Source organism: Dasypus novemcinctus, chromosome 4, assembly GCF_030445035.2.
Source record: "Dasypus novemcinctus isolate mDasNov1 chromosome 4, mDasNov1.1.hap2, whole genome shotgun sequence".
Lineage (NCBI taxonomy): Eukaryota > Metazoa > Chordata > Mammalia > Cingulata > Dasypodidae > Dasypus > Dasypus novemcinctus.
The window spans coordinates 4,789,099-4,808,743 of NC_080676.1; the positions used below are offsets into that span (position 1 = coordinate 4,789,099).

Consider the following 19,645-nt stretch of genomic DNA (forward strand, 5'->3'; position numbering starts at 1 on the left):
AGTAATCACTAACCAACTGTGGCTATTTAAATTTAATTAAAATTTAATTAATTAAAATTAATTAAAAGCCGATTTGACTCAACTGATAGAGCATCCACCTACCATATGGGAGGTCCAGGATTCAAACCCAGGGCCTCCTAATCCATGTGGTGAGCTGACCCATGCACAGTGCCGATGCATGCAAGGAGTGCCGTGCCTCACAGGGCTGTCCCCCACATAGGGGAGCCCCACGTGCAAGGAGTGCACCCTGCAAGGAGAGCCGCTTCACACGAAAAAGGAGCAGCCTGCCCAGGAGTGGTGCTGTATACACAGAGAGCTGACAGAGCAAAAAGAGACACAGATTCCTGGTGCTGCTGACAAGAAAGCAGTGGACACAGAAGAACACACAGTGAATGGACACAGAGAGCAGACAATGGTGGGGGAAGGGGAGAGAAATTTAAAAAAAAATAAAACCTTTACAAAAAATTGATTAGAATGGGCAAAGGATTTGAACAGTCACTTCTCCAAGAAGGTATAGGACTGTTCAGTAAGCAGATGAAGATGTTCAACATCCTTAGCTACTAGGGAAATGCAAGTTAAAGCCACATTGGGTAACACTACACACCTGTTAGAATGGCTACACTACAACATACTGACATTACCAAGTGATGATGAGGATGTGGAAACAACCAGATCTCTTGTACATTGCTGGTAGGAATCTAAAATGGTACAGCCATTCTGGAAAAGTTTGGCAGTTTCTTACAAATACTTTCTGTGCAACCCAGCAATCAAACTCAGGGATATTTAAGTTAGAGAAATGAAAACCGTTCTACATTCCTACCAACAGTGAATAAGCATTCCTAACTCTCCACATCCTCTCCAACACTTGTAGTTCTCTGTCTTTTAAATAGTGGCTTTTCTACTAGGTGTTGCAACAGTATTTTCACTTTTTCAGTAGCTTTGATTTGAATTTCCCTAATTACTAGTGATGTGACATATTTTCTCATGTGTTTTTTTCACCGTTTGTATTTCTTCTTTGCACAAATGTCCATTCAAGTTTTTGCCCATTTTTTATTCAGGTTATCTGTCTTTTTATTGTTGATTTGGAGCATCTCTTTATATATCACAGATATTATGCCTTTATCAGATATGTGATTTCCAAATATTTTCTCCCATTAGGTCGGCTGCCTTTTCACCCTTTTAACAGAATCCTTTGAGTTAAAAAAAAGTTTAATTTTGAGGAGGTACCATTTATCTGTTTTTTTCTTTTGTTGCTTGTGCTTTGGGTGTCAAAACAACCACTATCTACCACAAGGTCTTGAAGATGTTTCCCTACATTATCTTCCAGTAGTTTTATGACCCTAGCTTTTATATTTAAGTCTTTGATCCATTTTGAGTTGATTCTTGTATAGGGAGTGAGACAGGGGTCCTCTTTCATTCTTTTGATTATAGATATACAGTTCTCCCAGCACCATTTGTTGAAGAGAATGCTTTGTTCCGTTAACATGGCTTTGGTACGTTTGCTCGAAAACCAATTGACCATAGAGGTGAGGGTTTTTTTTCTTCTGGATTCTCTATTTTGTTCCACTGATCAGAGTGTCTATTTTATGATAATACCATGTTGTTTTGACCACTGTAGCTTTGTAACATGTTTCAAGGTCAGGCAGTGACCCATATCACTCTTCTGTTTTAGAATGCTTTTGGCTATTTGGGTGAACTTTCCCTTGCAAATAAATTTGCTAATTGCTTTTTGTGTTTCTGTAAAACAGGCTGTTGGAATTTAGATTGGTATTGCATTGAATCTCTAAATCCGTTTGGGTAAGACTGACATCATCATGATATTTAGTCTTCTAGTCTGTGAACACGAAATGTCTTCCCATTTGTTTAGATCTTCATTCATATCTTTTAGCAGTGTTTGGTAGTTATTTTTTTGTATAGGTCCTGTACTTTTTTGGTTAAATTGATTCCTAGGTATTTAAGTCTTTTTGTTGCTGTTGTAAATGGAATGTTTTCCCTGATTTCCTCCTCAGGTGTTCAGTACTAGTAGACAGAAACATGATTTATTTTTGCATATTGATTTTGTATCCTGCCACTTGTTGAATTCATTTATTAGCTCGAGCAGCTTTGTGGTAGACATTTCAGAATTTTCTAAATATAGGATCATGTCACCTGCAAATAGAATTTTACTTCCTCTTTTACAATTTGGATGCTTTTTTTTTTTTCCTTATCTAGTTGCTTCAGCCAGAACTTCTAGCTGGCTAGAACTTCAGCCAGAACTTCTAGTAACAATGGTAACATTGGGTAACCTTGTTTTGTTCCTGATCTTAGAGGGAAAGCTTTCAACCTTTCACCATTGAGTACAATGTTGACTGTGGATTTTTTGTATATGCCTTTTATCATGTTGAGAAATTTTCCTTCTATTCCTGTCTTTCAAAGTGGTTTTATCAAGAAAGGATGCTGGATTTTGTCAAATGCTTTTTCTGCATCAATCAAGATGATCATGTGCTTTTTTCCCTTCAATTTGTTAGTGTGGTGTATTGCATTAATTAGTTTTCTATAGTTGAACTACCCTTGCATACCAGGAATAAGTCTCACTTGGTTGTGGTGTAAAATTCTTTTGATATGCTCTTGGATTCTATTCGCAAGTATTTTCTTTAGAATTTTTGCATCTATATTCACTAGATAGATTTGTCTGTAACTTTATTTTCTTGTAGTATCTTTATCCGGTTTTGGTATTAGGATGATACTAGCTTCATAAAATGTGTTGGGTAATTTTCCCTATTCAGTTTTTTGGAAGGGTTTAAACAGATTTGGTGTTCTTTTCAAATTGCTTGGTAGGATTCGCCTGTGAAGCCATCTGGTCCTGGATGTTTCTTTGTTGGGAGATATTTGATGACAGAATCAGTCTCTTTAAATGCATTGTTTTGTTAGGTTCTTGTATTTCTTGTAGCAGCAGTGTAGGTTGTGTATTTCTAGGAATTTGTCCATTTCATTTAGGTTGTCTTGTTTGTTGGCATACAGTTTTTCATAATATCCTCTTATGAGCCTTTTTATTTCTGTGGGGTCAGGTATAACTTCCTCCCTTTCATTTCTGATTGTATTTATTTGAATTTTTTTTCTTTGTTAGTCTAGCTAGGGGTTTATCAATTTTATTGATGTTCTTAAAGAACCAGCTCTTGGTTTTGTTGATTTTTGCTATTGTTTTTTTGTTGTTGTTGTTGTTCTCAATTTCATTTATTTCTGCTCTAATCTTTATTATTACTTTCCTTCAGCTTGCTTTGGGAATGGTTTGCTGTGCTTTGTTTGGTTTCTCCAGTTGTTTGATTAGATCTTTGACTTTAGCTCTTTATTTTTTTTTTTAAGCATTAGATTTTCTTTTTATTTATTTATTTTTGAATTTTTAAAATTATATACTTTTTAAAAAATTCTTTTTTAATATAAGCATTTAGGGCTATAAATTTCCCTCTCAGCACTGCCTTTGCTGTATCCCGTAAGTTTTGATAAGGTGTGTTCTCATTTTCATTCATCTTGATATATTTACAATTTCTTCTGACCCGCTGATTTTTTAGGAGTGTGTTATTCAGCCTCCACGTTTGCATATTTTTCCCTTTCCTGTCTATTATGATTTCCAGTTTCATTACATTATGATATGAGAAGGTGCTTTGTATAATTTCAGTCTTTATATTTATTGGGAACTGCCTTGTGACCTAACATGTGATCTATCCTGGACAAAGATCCTTGAGCACTTGAGAAGAATGTATAGCCTGCTGATTTGGGATGCAAGTTCTGTATATGTCTGTTAGGTCTAGCTTGATTATCATATTGTTCAAGTTCACTGTTGCTGTGTTGATCTTCTGTCTAGTTGTTATTTCTAATAATGTGACATAATAATGACTATTATTGTAGAGATGTCTGTTTCTCCCTTCAGTTTTACCAGAGTTTGCCTCATGTATTTTGGGTGACCCTGATTAGGTACATAGATACTTATGACTTAGTTCTTCCTGCTGGATTGTCCCTTGTATTAATATATAGTGACCGGGAAGCGGATTTGGCTCAACTGATAGAGCATCCGCCTTCCACATGGGAGGTCCAGGATTCAAACTCAGAGCCTCTTTGACCCATGTAGTGAGCTGGCCCATGCACAGTGCTGATGCACGCAAGGAGTGCCCTGCTACACAGGGGTGTCCCCGCATAGGGGAGCCCCACATGCAAAGAGTATGCCCCATAAAGAGAGCCGCCCCGTGAGAATGTGCAGCCTGCCCACGAGGGGCACCGCACACACGAGCTGATGCAGCAAGATGACGCAACAAAAAAGAGACGCAGTTTCCCAGTGCTGCTGGCAAGAATACAGGTGGACACAGAAGAACACACAGCGAATGGGCACAGAGAGCAGACAACTGAGGGGCGGGGAAGGAGAGAGAAATAAAAATAAATAAATTTTTAAAAAACAAAACAAAAAATATATATAATGGCTGTCTGTATCTCCTATAACTTTTTTGCATTCAAAGTCTGTCTTGTCCAATGTTAGTGTAGCTACCCTTGCTCTTTTTTAGTTGCTGTTTGCATGGAGTATCTTTTTCCAACCTTTTGCTTTCAGCTGGTTTGTATCCCTGGGTCTGAGGTGAATTTATGTAGGCAGTATATGGATGGTTCATGTTTTTTCATCCATTCTGTCAGCCTATATCTTTTTTTTTTCAGATTTTTTTTTTTTTTTTGAGGTACTGGGGCCAGGGATGAACCTGGGACCTCGTATGTGAGAAGCCAGTGCTCAATCACTGAGCTACATCAGCTCCCCTGAGTTGGTTTTTTGTTTGCTTGTTGTTTGTTTTTATTTTTAGGAGGCACTGGGGACTGAACCTGGGACCTCCCATGTGGGAGGTGGGCACTCAACTGCTTGAGCCACATCTGCTCCCTGCTCATTTGTTTTTTGTGTTTTCCCCTGCTAGATGTCTGCTTGTTGTTTGTCTTCTTTAGGAGGCACTGGGAACTGATCCTGAAACCTCCCATGTGGTAGGCAGGCTTTCAACTGCTTGAGCCACATCTGCTCTCCAGCCTATAGCTTTTGACTGGGGAGTTTAATCCACTCATATTCAGTGATATTACTGTAATGCCTTATTTACTTCCACCATTTTATTCTTTGGTTTTCATGTCATATCATGTTTTCATCTTTTTACTCTTTTGGTTATCCTTTCTGCTATCTTTCTTCTATACTCTCCTCCAAGCTTCTCTCTCCTGTCTTTTTCTTTCAGACTCTAAAGCTTCCTTTACTATTTCCTGCAAAGATGTATTCTTTTTTGCGAACTCTCTTAATTTCTCTTTGTTTGCAAATAGTTTATATTCACCTTCATATTTGAAGGACAGTTTTGTCAGATTAAGAATTCTCAGTTGGCCATTTTTTTCTTTCAGTATCCTAATTATATTCCACTACTGTCTTTTCTCTTCTCGCCTCCAAGGTTTCTAATGAGAAATCTGCACTAAGTCTTACTTGGGCATTCCTTGAATGTGATGGTTTGCTTTTCTCTTGCTGCTCTCAGAATTTTCTATTTTGGATGTTTGACATTTTGAGTAATATGTGTCTTGAACTAGGTCTATTCAGATTTATTCTGATTGGGGTACATTGCTCTTCTTGGATATGCAAATCCATTTCTTTGGTGAGAATTGGGAAATTTTCAGCCATTATTTCCTCAAATACTCTTTCTGTTCCTTTTCCCTTCTCTTCTCCTTCTGGAACTCCCATGACATGTATGTTGTTTCACTTGGTGTTATATTCATTGCCCTGAGACTCTGCTTGACTTTTTTCATTCTTTTCTCTTTGTCCTTCTCTTGCTTCAATTTCAGCTGTTCAGTTTTCTGCATCACTTATTCTTCCTCCTGTCATTTCAAGTCTGCTGTTGCATGCCTCTAATGTATTTTTGATCACATCTATCATGTTTCATTTCCTTGAGCTCTGTTTTTTTATCCAGGTTTTCAAATTCTTCTTTGTGCTCGCTCAGTATCTTCTTAATGTCTTTTATCTCTTTAGCCATCTTGTCTTTTAACTCGTCAATAATTTGATTTTAGAAATTTGTATGAATTTCATTAATTGGTTGTCTCAAGTCTTGTGTCTCATCTGGAGCTTTGATATATTCCTTTGTTCCAATTCTTCTGTTTTCTTAGTATGGCTTGTAATTTTTTTTGCTGACATCTAGGCATCTGATAATGGTGGTAAATTACTCTGATGCTCAGTTTCTCTCTTTTGTAGGGATTTAGTGGCAGGAGACTTAGTGTTACTGCTGTTCTTTGACTCTTGGTTCGACCTTTTCTAGGTCTTTAGGATTGTTTCTGTTAGTTGCTCAGTCTTGGTTCTGGACCCAGTAATGGGTTGCAGACCTGCTTCCAATTACGTTGAGTAAGGATGCTGTAAAGGCCGGAAAAAGTCTTCCTTTTATTTATTTATTTTACACACACACACACACACACACACACACACACACTGGCCGCTTGCACTCACTGTCTGCTCTGTCCATTTGCTGTGCATTCTTCTATGTCTCCTTTTCTTCTCGTCTTCTCTTTAGGAGGCACTGGGAACAAATCCTGGGACCTTCCAATATGGGAGAGAGGCTCTCAATTGCTTGAGCCACCTCAGCTCCCTGGTTTCTTGTGTCTCTCATTGTCTTTCCTCTGTGTCTCTTTTTTGTTGCATCATCTTGTTACATCAGTTCTCTGTGCAGGCCAGCTCACCTTCACCTGGTAGACAGGAGCCCAATTGCTTGAGCCACATCTGCTTCCCAAGCCTTTCTTATTTACTTTTAATTTCCTCACATGTGCTTCCTTGGTCAGCCAGCAGATGGCACTCTTAGGCAGCCCTCGCAGTTGAAAGCCTGGTCAAAGTGTGCTCCTTGGCCGCAGGACCAGATCAATGAGATACAGGATCCTGCTTGGAGGATAAGAGCCTCGTAATTCAAGCTTTCTCAAATGTTATTCTCCAACCTTTGCTGGCAACCCTCTCATTTTTCCCAGGTATGAAATAATTCCACTCCCCTCTGTGTCCTCAACAGCCAGTCCCAGTCATTAGGGAGGGTGATTGAAAGGGTCATATCTTTTTAGTCCTGTGCTGGCTCCCAGGACAAATAATGGTATGGCCCCTCGTGGCCTGGAAGGGCTCATGGGACACAGAAGACCAAATTTGTGGGTTAAGCTGAATCAGCCTTAGACTGTGACTCTCTCCCTTTTCCTGATGAGGTGGATGCCTGGGGCCCTCTGTTGCCACTGACCTAAGGCTAGAGAATTCAAAATTGTTTTGGGGGGGTGGCGGCGCTAGCAGCTGCAGCTTTAATTCACGCATTTGCCGTTGAGATTCTTTTCCTGTGCCCTTCTCTCTTCTGGATGGTGTCCAGCCTTCCCTTGGGGTCCTGAACCTTAGAACATTTTTTTTCCTGACTGTTTGTGCCTGTCCTCTAAAAGCTTTTCTGGGAGTGGAGAGAGTCCCATGTCTTTCTAGTCCACCGTCTTCCTTGAAGGCCTGCACTCATAGACCACGTGCCCAGCCACTTCGGGGTGAGGGAGTGTGAGCAGGTACCCTACGTTTTATGTTTGACATCTCTGCAAACCCACAGCATCTCTAATTTTAAAAAAATTATATCTTCCTGGGTGGAATGTTTGACTATAAAAGATCAGTGTTCCTTCAAAATACTTCATAGATATGTTGCACTTGTAATAAAAATTCTAATAGGATTTTCTTTGAAACTTGAGAAGTAAAATAGTCATCTGCAGGAAGTGGATATAGCTTAGGTTGGTTGAGCACCTGCTTCCCATGTATGAGGTCTTGGATTCACTCCCCAGTACGTCCTAAAAACAAAAAATAAAACAAAAACACCTACTCTTATTAGGGATCGGATGTATCTCAGTGTTTGAATGCCTGCTTCCCATGTAGGAAGTCCTGGGTTCAATCCCCAGTACCTCCTAAAAACAATTCATCTGGAAGACCACTGAAGAACATTTTGAGGGTGAAAAACAAACAACCCCTTACCCCATAATTAGAGATGCAGGAAGACCAGATACTGAAAGTTAAGACAATAGTATTTATAAAAGTGTAGCACTGGCACAATAATAGAGTAATCCTTTAATCCAGACAGGAATTTTACTCTTTTGAGAACTGAATCATGTCTGCCACAAAAGGCGTGTTCAGATCCCAACCCCAGTTCCATGGGTATGAACCCATTGGTAAATAGGACCTTTGAAGATGTTTTTAGTTAAGATGTACCCAAACTCAGTGAGGGTGGGCCCTGATCCAGTACTGTTGAAGTCCTTACAAGCAAAGGAAATTAGACTCAGGGAAGCCATGGGGAGCAGCCAGAAGCCAAGTGAGCAGAACTTATTGGAGAAAGAAGACACCACCATGTGAATTACCATGTGACAGAAAAGCCAGGAATCTGAAAGATTACTACTGGCCAGCCAGAAAATACCAACCCTGGGAGGAAGCAAACTTTCTAGCCTCTGAGACTGTGAGCAATATGTTCCTGTTATTAAACCAACCCATTGTATGGTATTTGTTTTAGCATGTAGGAAACTAATACATATTCTAACCTGTTTAAGAATTAACTTAAGAAAGGCTCCTTCATGAATTAATTCATATCTGGATTCACTAAGTCCCTAATACTTAAAGGGGCAAGGGATATGAATAGACAGTTCACCAAAGAAGAAAAATAATAAATAAGCAAAATAAACATTTTTCCAGGAAAGAAGTACAAATGAAAACAATGAAGTACTATTTCACATCTATTAAATAGGTAAAGTTTTTTATTGTTAAAATACCAATGCTAGTGATGGTGTAATGAAACTGCACCTTTATTGCTGTTATTATCCCTTTCCTGTCATTCCTTACTGCATCATCCTTTACTCTTCTAGTTCAGTAATATCCCACTTTCTATTCTTCAGTAAATCATGTTGGCTCTACCTTCAGAATATATACAGGATCTACCATCTCCACTGTGACTATTTAGGTTCATGCCATCCAGCCTTCTCGCCTGCCTTACTGCAACAATCTGTAACTGTTTTCCTGCTGCTCTTCTTGCTCCTCTACAGTTTCCTCCGAACACCGCAGCCAAAATTATCATTTAAAAGTGTAAGTCTCATTATACCAGTTTTCTGTTGAGTACCTCAGTACCTTTGCTCTGATGGTTCTTCTGCCTGAGATGTTCCCAAACACCTCCTTGGCCTGCTTCCTCTCTCCCTCAGGTCTCTTTTCTAAGCCAGTGAGGTCTTCCCTGACCATGCTTTATAGAACAGCACGCTCCATCTCCCCTTCTGAACCCTTCCTTTGCTTCATTCTTTTCTCCAAAGCACGTATCACCAACTGATATATGTGTGACCATCTTTATTTCCTTCCCCATCTAGATTGCCAGCTCAATAGGAACAGAAACTGTTTTATTCACTGTTCTATCTTTAACACTAGAACAGTGCCTGGGATATGGTAGGCCCTCAATATTTATTGCTTGAGTGAATAAATTCATGGAACCTTTTGGGAAAGCAACTATATGTGTTAAAAGCCATTTATAAGAAAAATAAGAATAATTAAGTAAATTCTCTCCACTTGATGGAGAGAGAAAAGTATCTGGATGGGACAGAGTCTGGAAAGATGAGATGAGGAGCAGTAATGAGGTTATTCTTTTTCTCAGAGAGTAAGAAAAGAGAAGATTATGGGAAAATACTTCCAAGTGTAGAGGACGTTAGAATCAAGAGCAAGCACTATGTGTTGCCAGTCTTTAAGAAGACTAGGTTGATGGAAGCAAAAAGTTGGTGAAGGCGAGTAGCAGAAAATAAGGTTATATTTGCATGGGAATGGAAGTTGAAACACTGCTGTGACCCATGATAGAACTCAGTAATGATGATCCTTGAACTGAGGGAAATGGAAGCTGTCTGAATCTGTTAATGTCATGTAAAACGGCAGGGAAGGTGGGATCAGCAACATCAACGGGAAGATAACGTATAAAAAGGCAGAGTTGAGGTAATACTCTTAGGAAGTAAGGACTGTAGGTATGGTGAAAACCAAGGCAATAAATTGAGTGTCAGATTGGTGACATGGCAAAGAACAAGGCTTGGTGATTAACTGCATATGGTATGCAACGAGGAAATAAAAGTTTCCTCAGTATTAAGTATTTTCTTTTAATTATTTTCTTTTTTTTTAATTATAGGTTTCTCTTCACTCATCAAAAAAATGGATCATTTACACTTACGGAGTACTCGATTATCACAATATTTCTACTCTACCAACTAAGATTTACTACAATAAATTTCTGCATTATAGAACTGCTGAATAACTAAAAGAGGATATTCTTTCTTAAAAATACAATGTTACTAAATACAACTTTAAAGCACAATTGATATAATACCTTAAATTATTAGACTGCCTAATACAAATACACATGTGCAACAGCTACTGTATCCTGACAGTGTCAACCTCAAATTTATATGGTTCCCATTTATGGGAAAAGTGAGTATATTTGCAAGAAACCACTGAACATTGCCATCAAATATATTTTGAACTGAGTGTCTATTAGAAGAATTTACTTGAAACAGAAATTTTAGAAACTTCCAAGTCCCACCACTAAGTGAACTTGATATTATGGCAGCAACTTATAGACTTGTGGTCAGCACTGTGAACCACTACAGCAGTGTGGTGATAGACCGGCGTTTTGAGCAAGCTATACATTATTGCACTGGAACCTGCCACACCTTCACACATGGAGTTGACTGCATTGTGGTGCATCATAGTGTGTGTGCAGACCTCTTGCACATCCCTGTATCTCAGTTCAAAGGTGCAGATTTGGACTCTCTGTTTCTACCCCATGAAAATGGACTTTCCACAGATGAAGGTGACTATTCCCATCAGTCCCTCACAGGTGTACCCAGGGTCAAGAAAGGCTCTACAATTCAGAACACTTGTAACTTAAAGGACATTGCAGGAGAAGCAATCAGTTTTGCCAGTGGGAAAATAAAAGAATTTTCCCTTGAAAAACTTAAAAACTCTAACCATTCAGCTTATAAAAAGGGAAGGAAAGTTAAGTCTGACTCATTTAATAGGAGGTCATTTGATTTTGACTTGCTCTGTGGCCATTACAATAATGATGGAAACTCCCCATCGCTTGGTTTACTCCGGAGTTCCTCAGTGGAGGAAAAATCTTTGTCTAATAGAAACTCACTTGATATGAACCTGACTTCCATGCTCCTTCAAAACTTCTCTGAAGAAAATCTGGTTACTCAGATTTTGGAAAAACATAAAATAGATAACTTTTCTTCTGGAACAGACATAAAGATGTGCTTAGATATCTTGCTGAAATGCTCTGAAGATTTGAAAAAATGCACAGACATTATAAAACAATGCATTAAGAAAAAGTCAGAGAGTAATATCAGTGAAGGGAGTGGTCATGATGCAATTTCTAACTCAGAAACTGTCTATATGAATGTAATGTCCAGGTTAACATCCTATCTGAAAAAGTTACCATTTGAATTTATGCAGTCTGGGCATAATGAGACTATAGATTTAATGGAACTGGTCGGTAATATGCCGAGTTTACAATTGACTCCCTTCTCCCCAATATTTGGCACTGAACAGCCCCCTAAATATGAAGATGTTATCCAGCTTTCAGCCCCTGACTCTGGAGAGTTTCATACTATTGAACCGCAAGATAACAAACACAATTCTAGGAAAACAGACACTGTAAAATCGATTCCAAACAGCTCTACAGATTCCTTATATAACTTAGAGGTGAATGATCCCAGAACTCTAAAAGCTGTCCAGCTTCAATCACAGCCATTAATGATAAACCCTTTAGAAAATGTTTCTTCTGGTGACTTAATGGACTCTCTTTATATTGAAGAAGAGTCAGATACAAAGAAAACATTAGATAATGGACAGAGGACAGAGAATGGACTCAGTCAGGAGTTAAAGGCCAATCAAGTTAGAATGGAATTTTCAGACCATGGAACTCATGTTAAAAAATGCCTTGCCTCAAAGCAAAATGAAATTGGTAAGATATTTGAAAAACCACTTGTTAATCTTCCTCAGGAAGACCCAAAATCAAAAATTCTTAAAGTTGAAGAGGGAGACCACAGAGATTTTATGAATCCTAGTAGTCAGGAAGAGATAGATAAATTGTTAATGGATTTAGAATCTTTTTCACAAAAAATGGAGACCTCTCTAAGGGAGCCACTTGCCAAGGATAAAAACTCTAACTCTCTAAATAGTCACAATCAGTTGACTGGTCAGATCCCTGTAGATCTTGGGTCTAAATCTAAAGTCTATTCACCTTCAGAAAAAGTTTCACCTTCCTGTCTAACAAAGATCATTGAAACCAATGGACACAAAATAGAGGAAGAAGATCGAGCCCTCTTACTGCGAATTCTAGAAAGCATTGAAGACTTTGCTCAAGAACTAGTTGAATGCAAATCAGGCAGAGGGAGCCTATCACAAGAGAAAGAAATGATGCAAATTCTACAGGAAACCTTGACAACCTCCTCCCAGGCCAATATATCAGTCTGTAGAAGTCCTGTTGATGATAAAGCCAAAGATACTACTTCAACAGTTTTGATTCAGCAGACCCCAGAGGTGATCAAGGTAAGCCCCAACAGTCTTGAGAAATCTCAAAGGAAATGTTTGCAAAATGTATGAACAAAAACTATTTTTGTTAGCCATGTTATATTCTAAAGTTTCTGCTGTACACCAGGAATAGGCTCACAGTTGAGTCAGTAAAAATCATGCTTTAGAGTCAAGCAGACTGTCTTCAATTCCCTTTCATCCCTCCCCAACTCTAACCGAAGGAATGTTACTTAGTCTCAATTTCTTCATCTGTATAGTAGAAATAATTGGATCAAGATAACTTAGGTGAAGCACCAGCAAGATTCCTTACTCTAAGTAGGCATTTAAGGTTAGTCATCATCCTCCCTTTCAGCCAATAGATCAGTCATGAGTACATGCCTGTGTAGACCTGTGTAAGGTGCACTATGGGGTAAACATGTAAGCATTACTTTGAAAGTACTTTTAGTACAATAGGCTTTCAAAGAAGATAAAAACTAGAATATGTGAGATTTGCTTCTCCGTGCAAGTGAAAATAAATATCAATGTAAAAAATACAGTGAAAAAAAAAAGAGTCATGGTATAGAGGTATTTTCAGAAGTCTTTGAATCTATCCCATTGTTGACATTATTTCCTTTGAATAATCCTAGGAAAGCAATGATCTGCCCATTTTTGTGTATGTGCCTTAGCACAACAGGGCTATTTCTTGTCATGTTGAAAGTCTAATGTAGGTTGGCAGGGGCTCTGCTCCATCCATTTCAGTAAGTCTGGGACCCAGACTAGTGGAGGCTCCATGTGCTTATAGCGCCCATCTGGAAAGTGTGCTTTATGAGTTCACCGAGCAAAGGGGGAGAAAGGGATGATTCTTTGATCTGCTTCCCCCAGACATAACATAGTTTTACTCACTGTCAAGTGATCCCAACCTAAAGGCTGAGAAACATGGGCAAGCACATGGAATATTTGGTGAACACTATTTCTTCCACATGAATGAATCCATAAAACCAAATTTTACAAATCTAGTTGTAGAACAATACTATGTACATTTTTGTATTAGTCAGCTAAAAGGGTGTCAATGCAAAGTACCAGAAATCTGTTGTCTTTTATGAAGTGTATTTATTTGGGGTAAAAACTTATCATTCCACAGCCTTAAAAAGTCCGACTTAATGCAGCATAAGAGGTGCTCTCTCACTACAGTCAGCTCCCACGTGTTGAAGCAAGATGCTGGGCCATCTCTGTCTGGTCTTTCCTTCCCCTCTGGGCTTCCTCTTCCTCCTGAGCTCCATGGGCCCACCCTCTTGAGGCTTTGTACTCAAGTGATCCTGCAGTCCTCACTCTCCTGGCATAGGGCTCATTTCTTCCGGGCCTTCTGTATCAGTCTCAGCTGTTCTTCTCTCTTCACTCAAACCTTCTCCTTTTTCTTACATGGCAGAATCAGATATAACAGTGTTCTCTCTTGTGTGTCTGTCTGTGTATCTGTTTATATCAGACCCAGCAAGGGCGGAGACTCAACCTGAGTCACACCCACTAAGTCAAATTCTACCCCTTAGTTTGTTGGACTTATCCTGGCCAGCTGACAGGGAGGTGAAGAGGGTCAGCCACCACACCAGGGAGCCAAGAGTGCCTACAGCTGCAAGCAGGAGAATTGCATCCTTCATCCATGTGGAATCTAAGCCCCCTCTTGATATAGAGGGGACTGGAGATAGCCATCCCAGGTCCACAAGATGGAGGACTAGAGTATGGATTAGAATGGACTTACTGGTGTTCTGCTGGGGAACTATTGTGATTAGTAAGGGAAGAAATTGTAGTAGTTATGTGGAGAGGGTGGCCACAGTGGCTGCTGATGGTAGGGAGATGGAAGAAGAGATATAGTGTGGGGGAATTTTCAGGATTTGGAGTTGTCCTGGGTGGTGTTGCAGGGACAGATGCTGGGCGTTGTGTGTCCTGTCATGGCCCACTGGGTGGACTGGGGCAGAGTGTGGACTACAATGTGAACCACTGTCCATGTGGTGCAGCAGTGCTCCAGAATGTATTCACCAGGTGCAGTGGATGTGCCACAGTGATGGAAGAGGTTGTTGATGTGGGAGGGGGGAGTTGGGGGGTTATATGGGGACCTCATATTTTTTTAATGTAACATTTAAAAGAAAATAAAGAAGAAACACACACACACACACGAAAAGCCCTAGTCTTAAGAGGTAATCTAATCAAAGACAACTCAGCTGAATTTAATTCAGTCAAAGGGTATCACACCCAAAGGAATAGTTTACAAACATGTTCTTTTTTGGGGACTCATAAAATAATCTCATACTGCCACAACATTTATACCAAAAGTGTGAAGCAATGCATAGGTACACCAAGTACCATGTTCAGAACAATGATGAACCCCTGGGAGAAGGAAGAGAGAAACAACTGAAGAAATGTGCCCAGGAGGGCCTTGGTTGTTTCATTTCGTAAGATGGTAGATCCATAAGTATTTGTCATGGTATTCTCTATGCCTTTTTGTATGTCTTAAGTATTATATGGTAAATTTTTACTTTAATGACAAATAAACCAATTTTAAAACCCAGTTGGTTATTAGAGATGGCATGTATGTGGCCAATTTAAAAAACATTACATGCTATAGCCTTTAACATTTCTCATTAAAATTTTCACTTAAGAAAAAAAAATCTGAAAAGAAAAAATTAAGTTTTTTTCCACTTAAGCAGGAAAAAAAGGTATAATGTGATCAGATGAATAATTTTTACTGGTATTTGTTTTGTGGCTGCTATTCTATGTATAATTTTTAGTTACCAATGACACTAAAGTTTAAAACAATGCATACTTAAGGTTATTAAATGATGATTTGGGTCTAAATGTTCTCAAATATTCACTGGGGATTACTATGAAATCTCTTTGTGACTGAGTCTCCCCCTCATTTGTTGATTTAGAAATGGTAATACTTTTAGCTAACCTGGGTTAATGCTGAGGGGAGAAACTATGGAAATTAATTAAAAAAAATATTTTTCCATGCTAGAAGAGAACTACAGAAAGAAGAAAAAAACCCTTTCATGTACACAGGCAATACCGATGTTCTTAATATTTTACCAAGAAAATAATTATTTAGCAACTTCAAAATGATGACATAATGAGAGCTACCAGCTATTGGTGAACTAAGACTTGCAGAGTCATTTAGATGTATTATCTCACTGTTTTCCTCACAATTACCTATCTGCCCAGTTTTAAAATCATGCCCACCCTCTCTGCATGACCTTTTCCAGTGTTTCACGACCATTATAACCAGAAACTCTCACTGTAACACACTGTTTTGAATTTTATTTGACCCCTTCCTCCATTATCTTCTATGAAAAAGGGGACAGAAGTCTTCAGAAAGAGATATGAGGAAGCAGATGTGGCTCAAATGATAAAGCCTCTGCCTACCATATGGGAGGACCCGGGTCCCATCCCTTGGGCCTCTTAGTGGAAAAGAAGAAGAGAAAGCCTGCCTGTGTGGTGAGCCAGTGCCCACACGGTGAGCTGAGTGCCCATGTGGGTGCCCATGCAGCGAGCCGAGTGCCCACAGGGTGAGCCAGTGCCCACACAAGTGAGTCACGCAGCAAGATGATGATGCAACAAAAGAGAGACTGAGGAGAGAGTCAAGGTGAAGTGCAGCAGAGACCAGGAACTGAGGTGGCACAAGTGACAGGGAACCTCTCTCCACATCAGAGGTCCCCAGGATTAAATCCTGGTGAATCCCAGAAGAGAAAGATGAGAAGAGAAGACAAAAAGAAAAATAGAAACAGAAGATCACACAGTGAACGGACATAGCAAAAACAGCAGGGTGGGGGAAGGGGAGCAGAGGGGCAAAATAAATAAGTAAATATTTAAAAAGAGAAAGAGATGGACCATACCAAGTAGAAAATGTGAATCTGAGGCCACGAGCAAATGCCGTGCAGTTTCCCCTGTATCACAGCTGGCACCTTGACTAGGGCCCCTGGCACGTGCTCAGTCTAAGTATAGCTCCCAAAAAAATGTCATACTGAGTTTCCCAGGTTTTTTGACAAGTATGGATTAAAAGCAAAATCTTATTAAAAGACCATCTCTCCTCAGTCTTTTTTTTTTTAAGCTTTTTTTCTTTACTAGAGAAGTAGTGGGTTTACAGAACAATCATGCATAAAATACAGGCCATACCTCCCTGAACACACCTGAACTTGTCCCATCAGTCTTTTAAACAAGGTCTAGTATCATAGAACAAAGTAAAATCTGATGGATTTCTTATTCATGTAAGTTGAAAAAGGTAAGTAATGGAAAGCTAATTTAAAGAGACAGGAGTAAGGGGAAGTGGTTGTGGCTCAAGAGATAAGAGTGTCCACCTACCATATAGAAGGCCCAAGGATTCCATACCCAGGGCCTCCTGGCTAATGTGGTGAGGTGGCCCACGTGCCGTGCTGTTGCGCACAAGGAGTGCCTGCCTACGCAGGGATGCCCGTGCGTAAGGGTGCCTCCCACGCAAGAAGTGCCCCCTGTGCAAGGAAGGCTGCCCTGCACGAAACCGCAGCCTACCCAGGAGTGGTGCCACACACACGGAGAGCTGACACAGCAAGATGACAGAAGCAGATCCCCAGTGCTACCTGATGAGAATAGGAGCGGACAAAGAAGAACACACAGTGAATGGGCACAGACAGCAGACAATTGGGCAGGGGGAGATAAAAAAATACATCTTGAAAAAAAAAAAAAGACAGGAATAAAAACTTTAATTAGGAAAATGTGTAATACAAGATGACAATCATTTTTTTAAACAAAGGTAACATTTATTGAGAACTTAATATGTAGTAGTACAAACATAGCACTTGTTTTACCCATATGATTTCATTTTAGTTTTACAATAATCAAGGTAGGTATTGATATTCTCCTTTTACAGATGAGGAAACTGAAACTCTTGGAGATTAGGAGTCCTCTCAAAAAAAAAAAAGCGCATGGTAGAGGTAGATTGAACCTGGACCTGTCTGGCTCCAAAACCTATATTTTCCGTATTCCATTGCCTCCTAAAGGTTGCCCCGTTTTCTACTAGAATAGGAACAGGGCAATTATAAGTAGAAATTGAGTCAACATTGGTTGCATTTTTTAAAAAATCTTTAGGACAGGTTTTTTTAAAAATACAGCCTTAGAGAATTTACCAGAGAATAATAGGAAGTTTTATGAGGAAGAATTAAGAATTTGATCTAGGAAAGAGAGATTCCGATGGACAAAATCATACTTTTTTGACTCTGTTGCCTTTTTTATTCTTTCTTTTTTTCTTTTAAAATATTTTAAGCTAGCAGTCAGCAAATTTTCTGTAAAGGACCAGTTAATAAATATTTTAGGCTTGGTCAGCCACACAAAGTCTCTCTTAAATAGTCGTCTTTGGTTTTTTTTTTGTTTTGTTTTTTTAACAACCCTTTAAAAATGTAAAACCATTCTTAGCTCTAGGCCTTACAAAAACTAACAGTGGGCCTTGGCCACAGGCTGTAGTTTGTCCACTCTTTTTTTAAACAAGCAAAGTATGGTGGTTGATATAAAAAGCATATTTATATATCTACCACTTAACTTTGTCAAATCTTAAATGTTTGATATATTTTCTTTACATCTTAGTTCTATTTAATATTTTCATTATCATCATCATCATTTAAAAAATCGTCTCAAGATCTATCTGAAATCCCTAGGTCATCTCTCCCAATAGCCTTTCCCCTTTTCAGAGGTAACGACTATCCTGAAATAGGTATTTATCTCCCCCTGCAAGTTTTTATATCTTTACCACGTATGTCTATATCTGTATGTAATACATAGCATTGTTTTTCTTGTTTTCACTCTTAGAGTGGGTAGAGAGTAGTAGGAAATAATGTAGGAGAGGTCAATTGGGGACAACATAAGAATGACCTTGTATGCTGTGCTAGTAAGTTTGTCCTAGGGAGTGGGGAGTCCAAGAAGGCTTTTAGGCAGGGGACACACATAGAATATGTTTGCTTGTTGTTAATAATAATAAATTTAAATTCCCTCTCTTTTTTTTCTTCCTTTTTTGGACAGTTGAAAATTTGCCAATCATTTATGTAATGGGACATGTAATGATGATTATCACTAAGAAGACTGATGTGACAATATTATATGTCATCAGTATTTTAATGAGAATTTCAGTATCATTTTACAAGAATGGATAGTATTTGTTGTCCAAATATAAATGAAATTCAAACCTGTGTTGGGAGAGGGAGCCAAATAGAAACTAATAGGGAATAATAGGAAATATTGAGAACATTTTAAAAAAGTGTTGGTCTAGATTGAGGGTCAGCAACTTGTGGCCTAGCTGCCTTTGTTTATAAAGTTTTATTGGAGCACAAACACATCCATTTGTTTATGTATGATGTAAGGCTACTTTTGTGTTCCAACTGCAAAGTTAAATAGTTTTATTGAGACATTTACAGAAAAAGTTAACTGACTCTGGTCTAGATATTATTTCATGATACATTAGCAAAATAGACTTTTGATAAAGTTCATTGTACTATTTTGTTAAAGGCATTGGAAACCTTGGAAACAATATTAAATATCAATAGCAAAAACTACTAATGGTTGATGACATTCAAATTCTGTACCAGGAACAAAGAAAAATAAATAACCCCAGAGTTTCAGAATCTTTCAGTATGGGTTCTGGTCTACATAGCTTTTATCCCTTCTCTTCCTTTATCACAACCTATCTCTGCCTTTGCCACTTAAACCAGCTCCCTTTTCATCCCACACTTTATTCCTCTTTCTTTCTCCTTTGCACATAAATCTCAACCACAGAATTTTCTCACTATGTCAAGATATGTGTATCATTGGCTAGCAAATGATTCTTCTCAAAAAAAATTTTTTGACAAAGCCTCTAAGTGACAGGAAACAGCCCTATAGGTTCCAGAATAGCCGAGATGTACAGATGGTCCTGGAAGTGAGTTGAATAAGAATAAGAGAACAGCTTGTTGAGGGGGGAAAATGGGATTATGGCTAAGGTCCCAAAGGGTTCATAATTAAGAATGAGTGACTTACTGAGGGCATGTTTTGACATGGAAGATAGTAATTAAAAATAAAAATACTTAGAAACTATACTGCTTTGGTAATTCATGCAGTAAACAA

General features: G+C 38.8%; 1 protein-coding gene across 6 annotated transcripts in view; it reads left to right on the plus strand.

Annotated features, from left to right (window-relative positions):
- Positions 1-19,645, plus strand: part of PPP2R3A (protein phosphatase 2 regulatory subunit B''alpha) — a 250,517-nt gene that overhangs the window by 55,422 nt on the left and 175,450 nt on the right. For all 6 annotated transcript variants that reach the window (XM_058294990.1, XM_058294994.1, XM_058294992.2 and 3 more), the window contains one exon: positions 10,152-12,574. In XM_058294990.1, coding sequence (XP_058150973.1) covers positions 10,583-12,574 — 1,992 coding nt within the window. In that variant the 5' untranslated portion in view covers positions 10,152-10,582. The remainder of the gene's footprint in view (positions 1-10,151; positions 12,575-19,645) is intronic.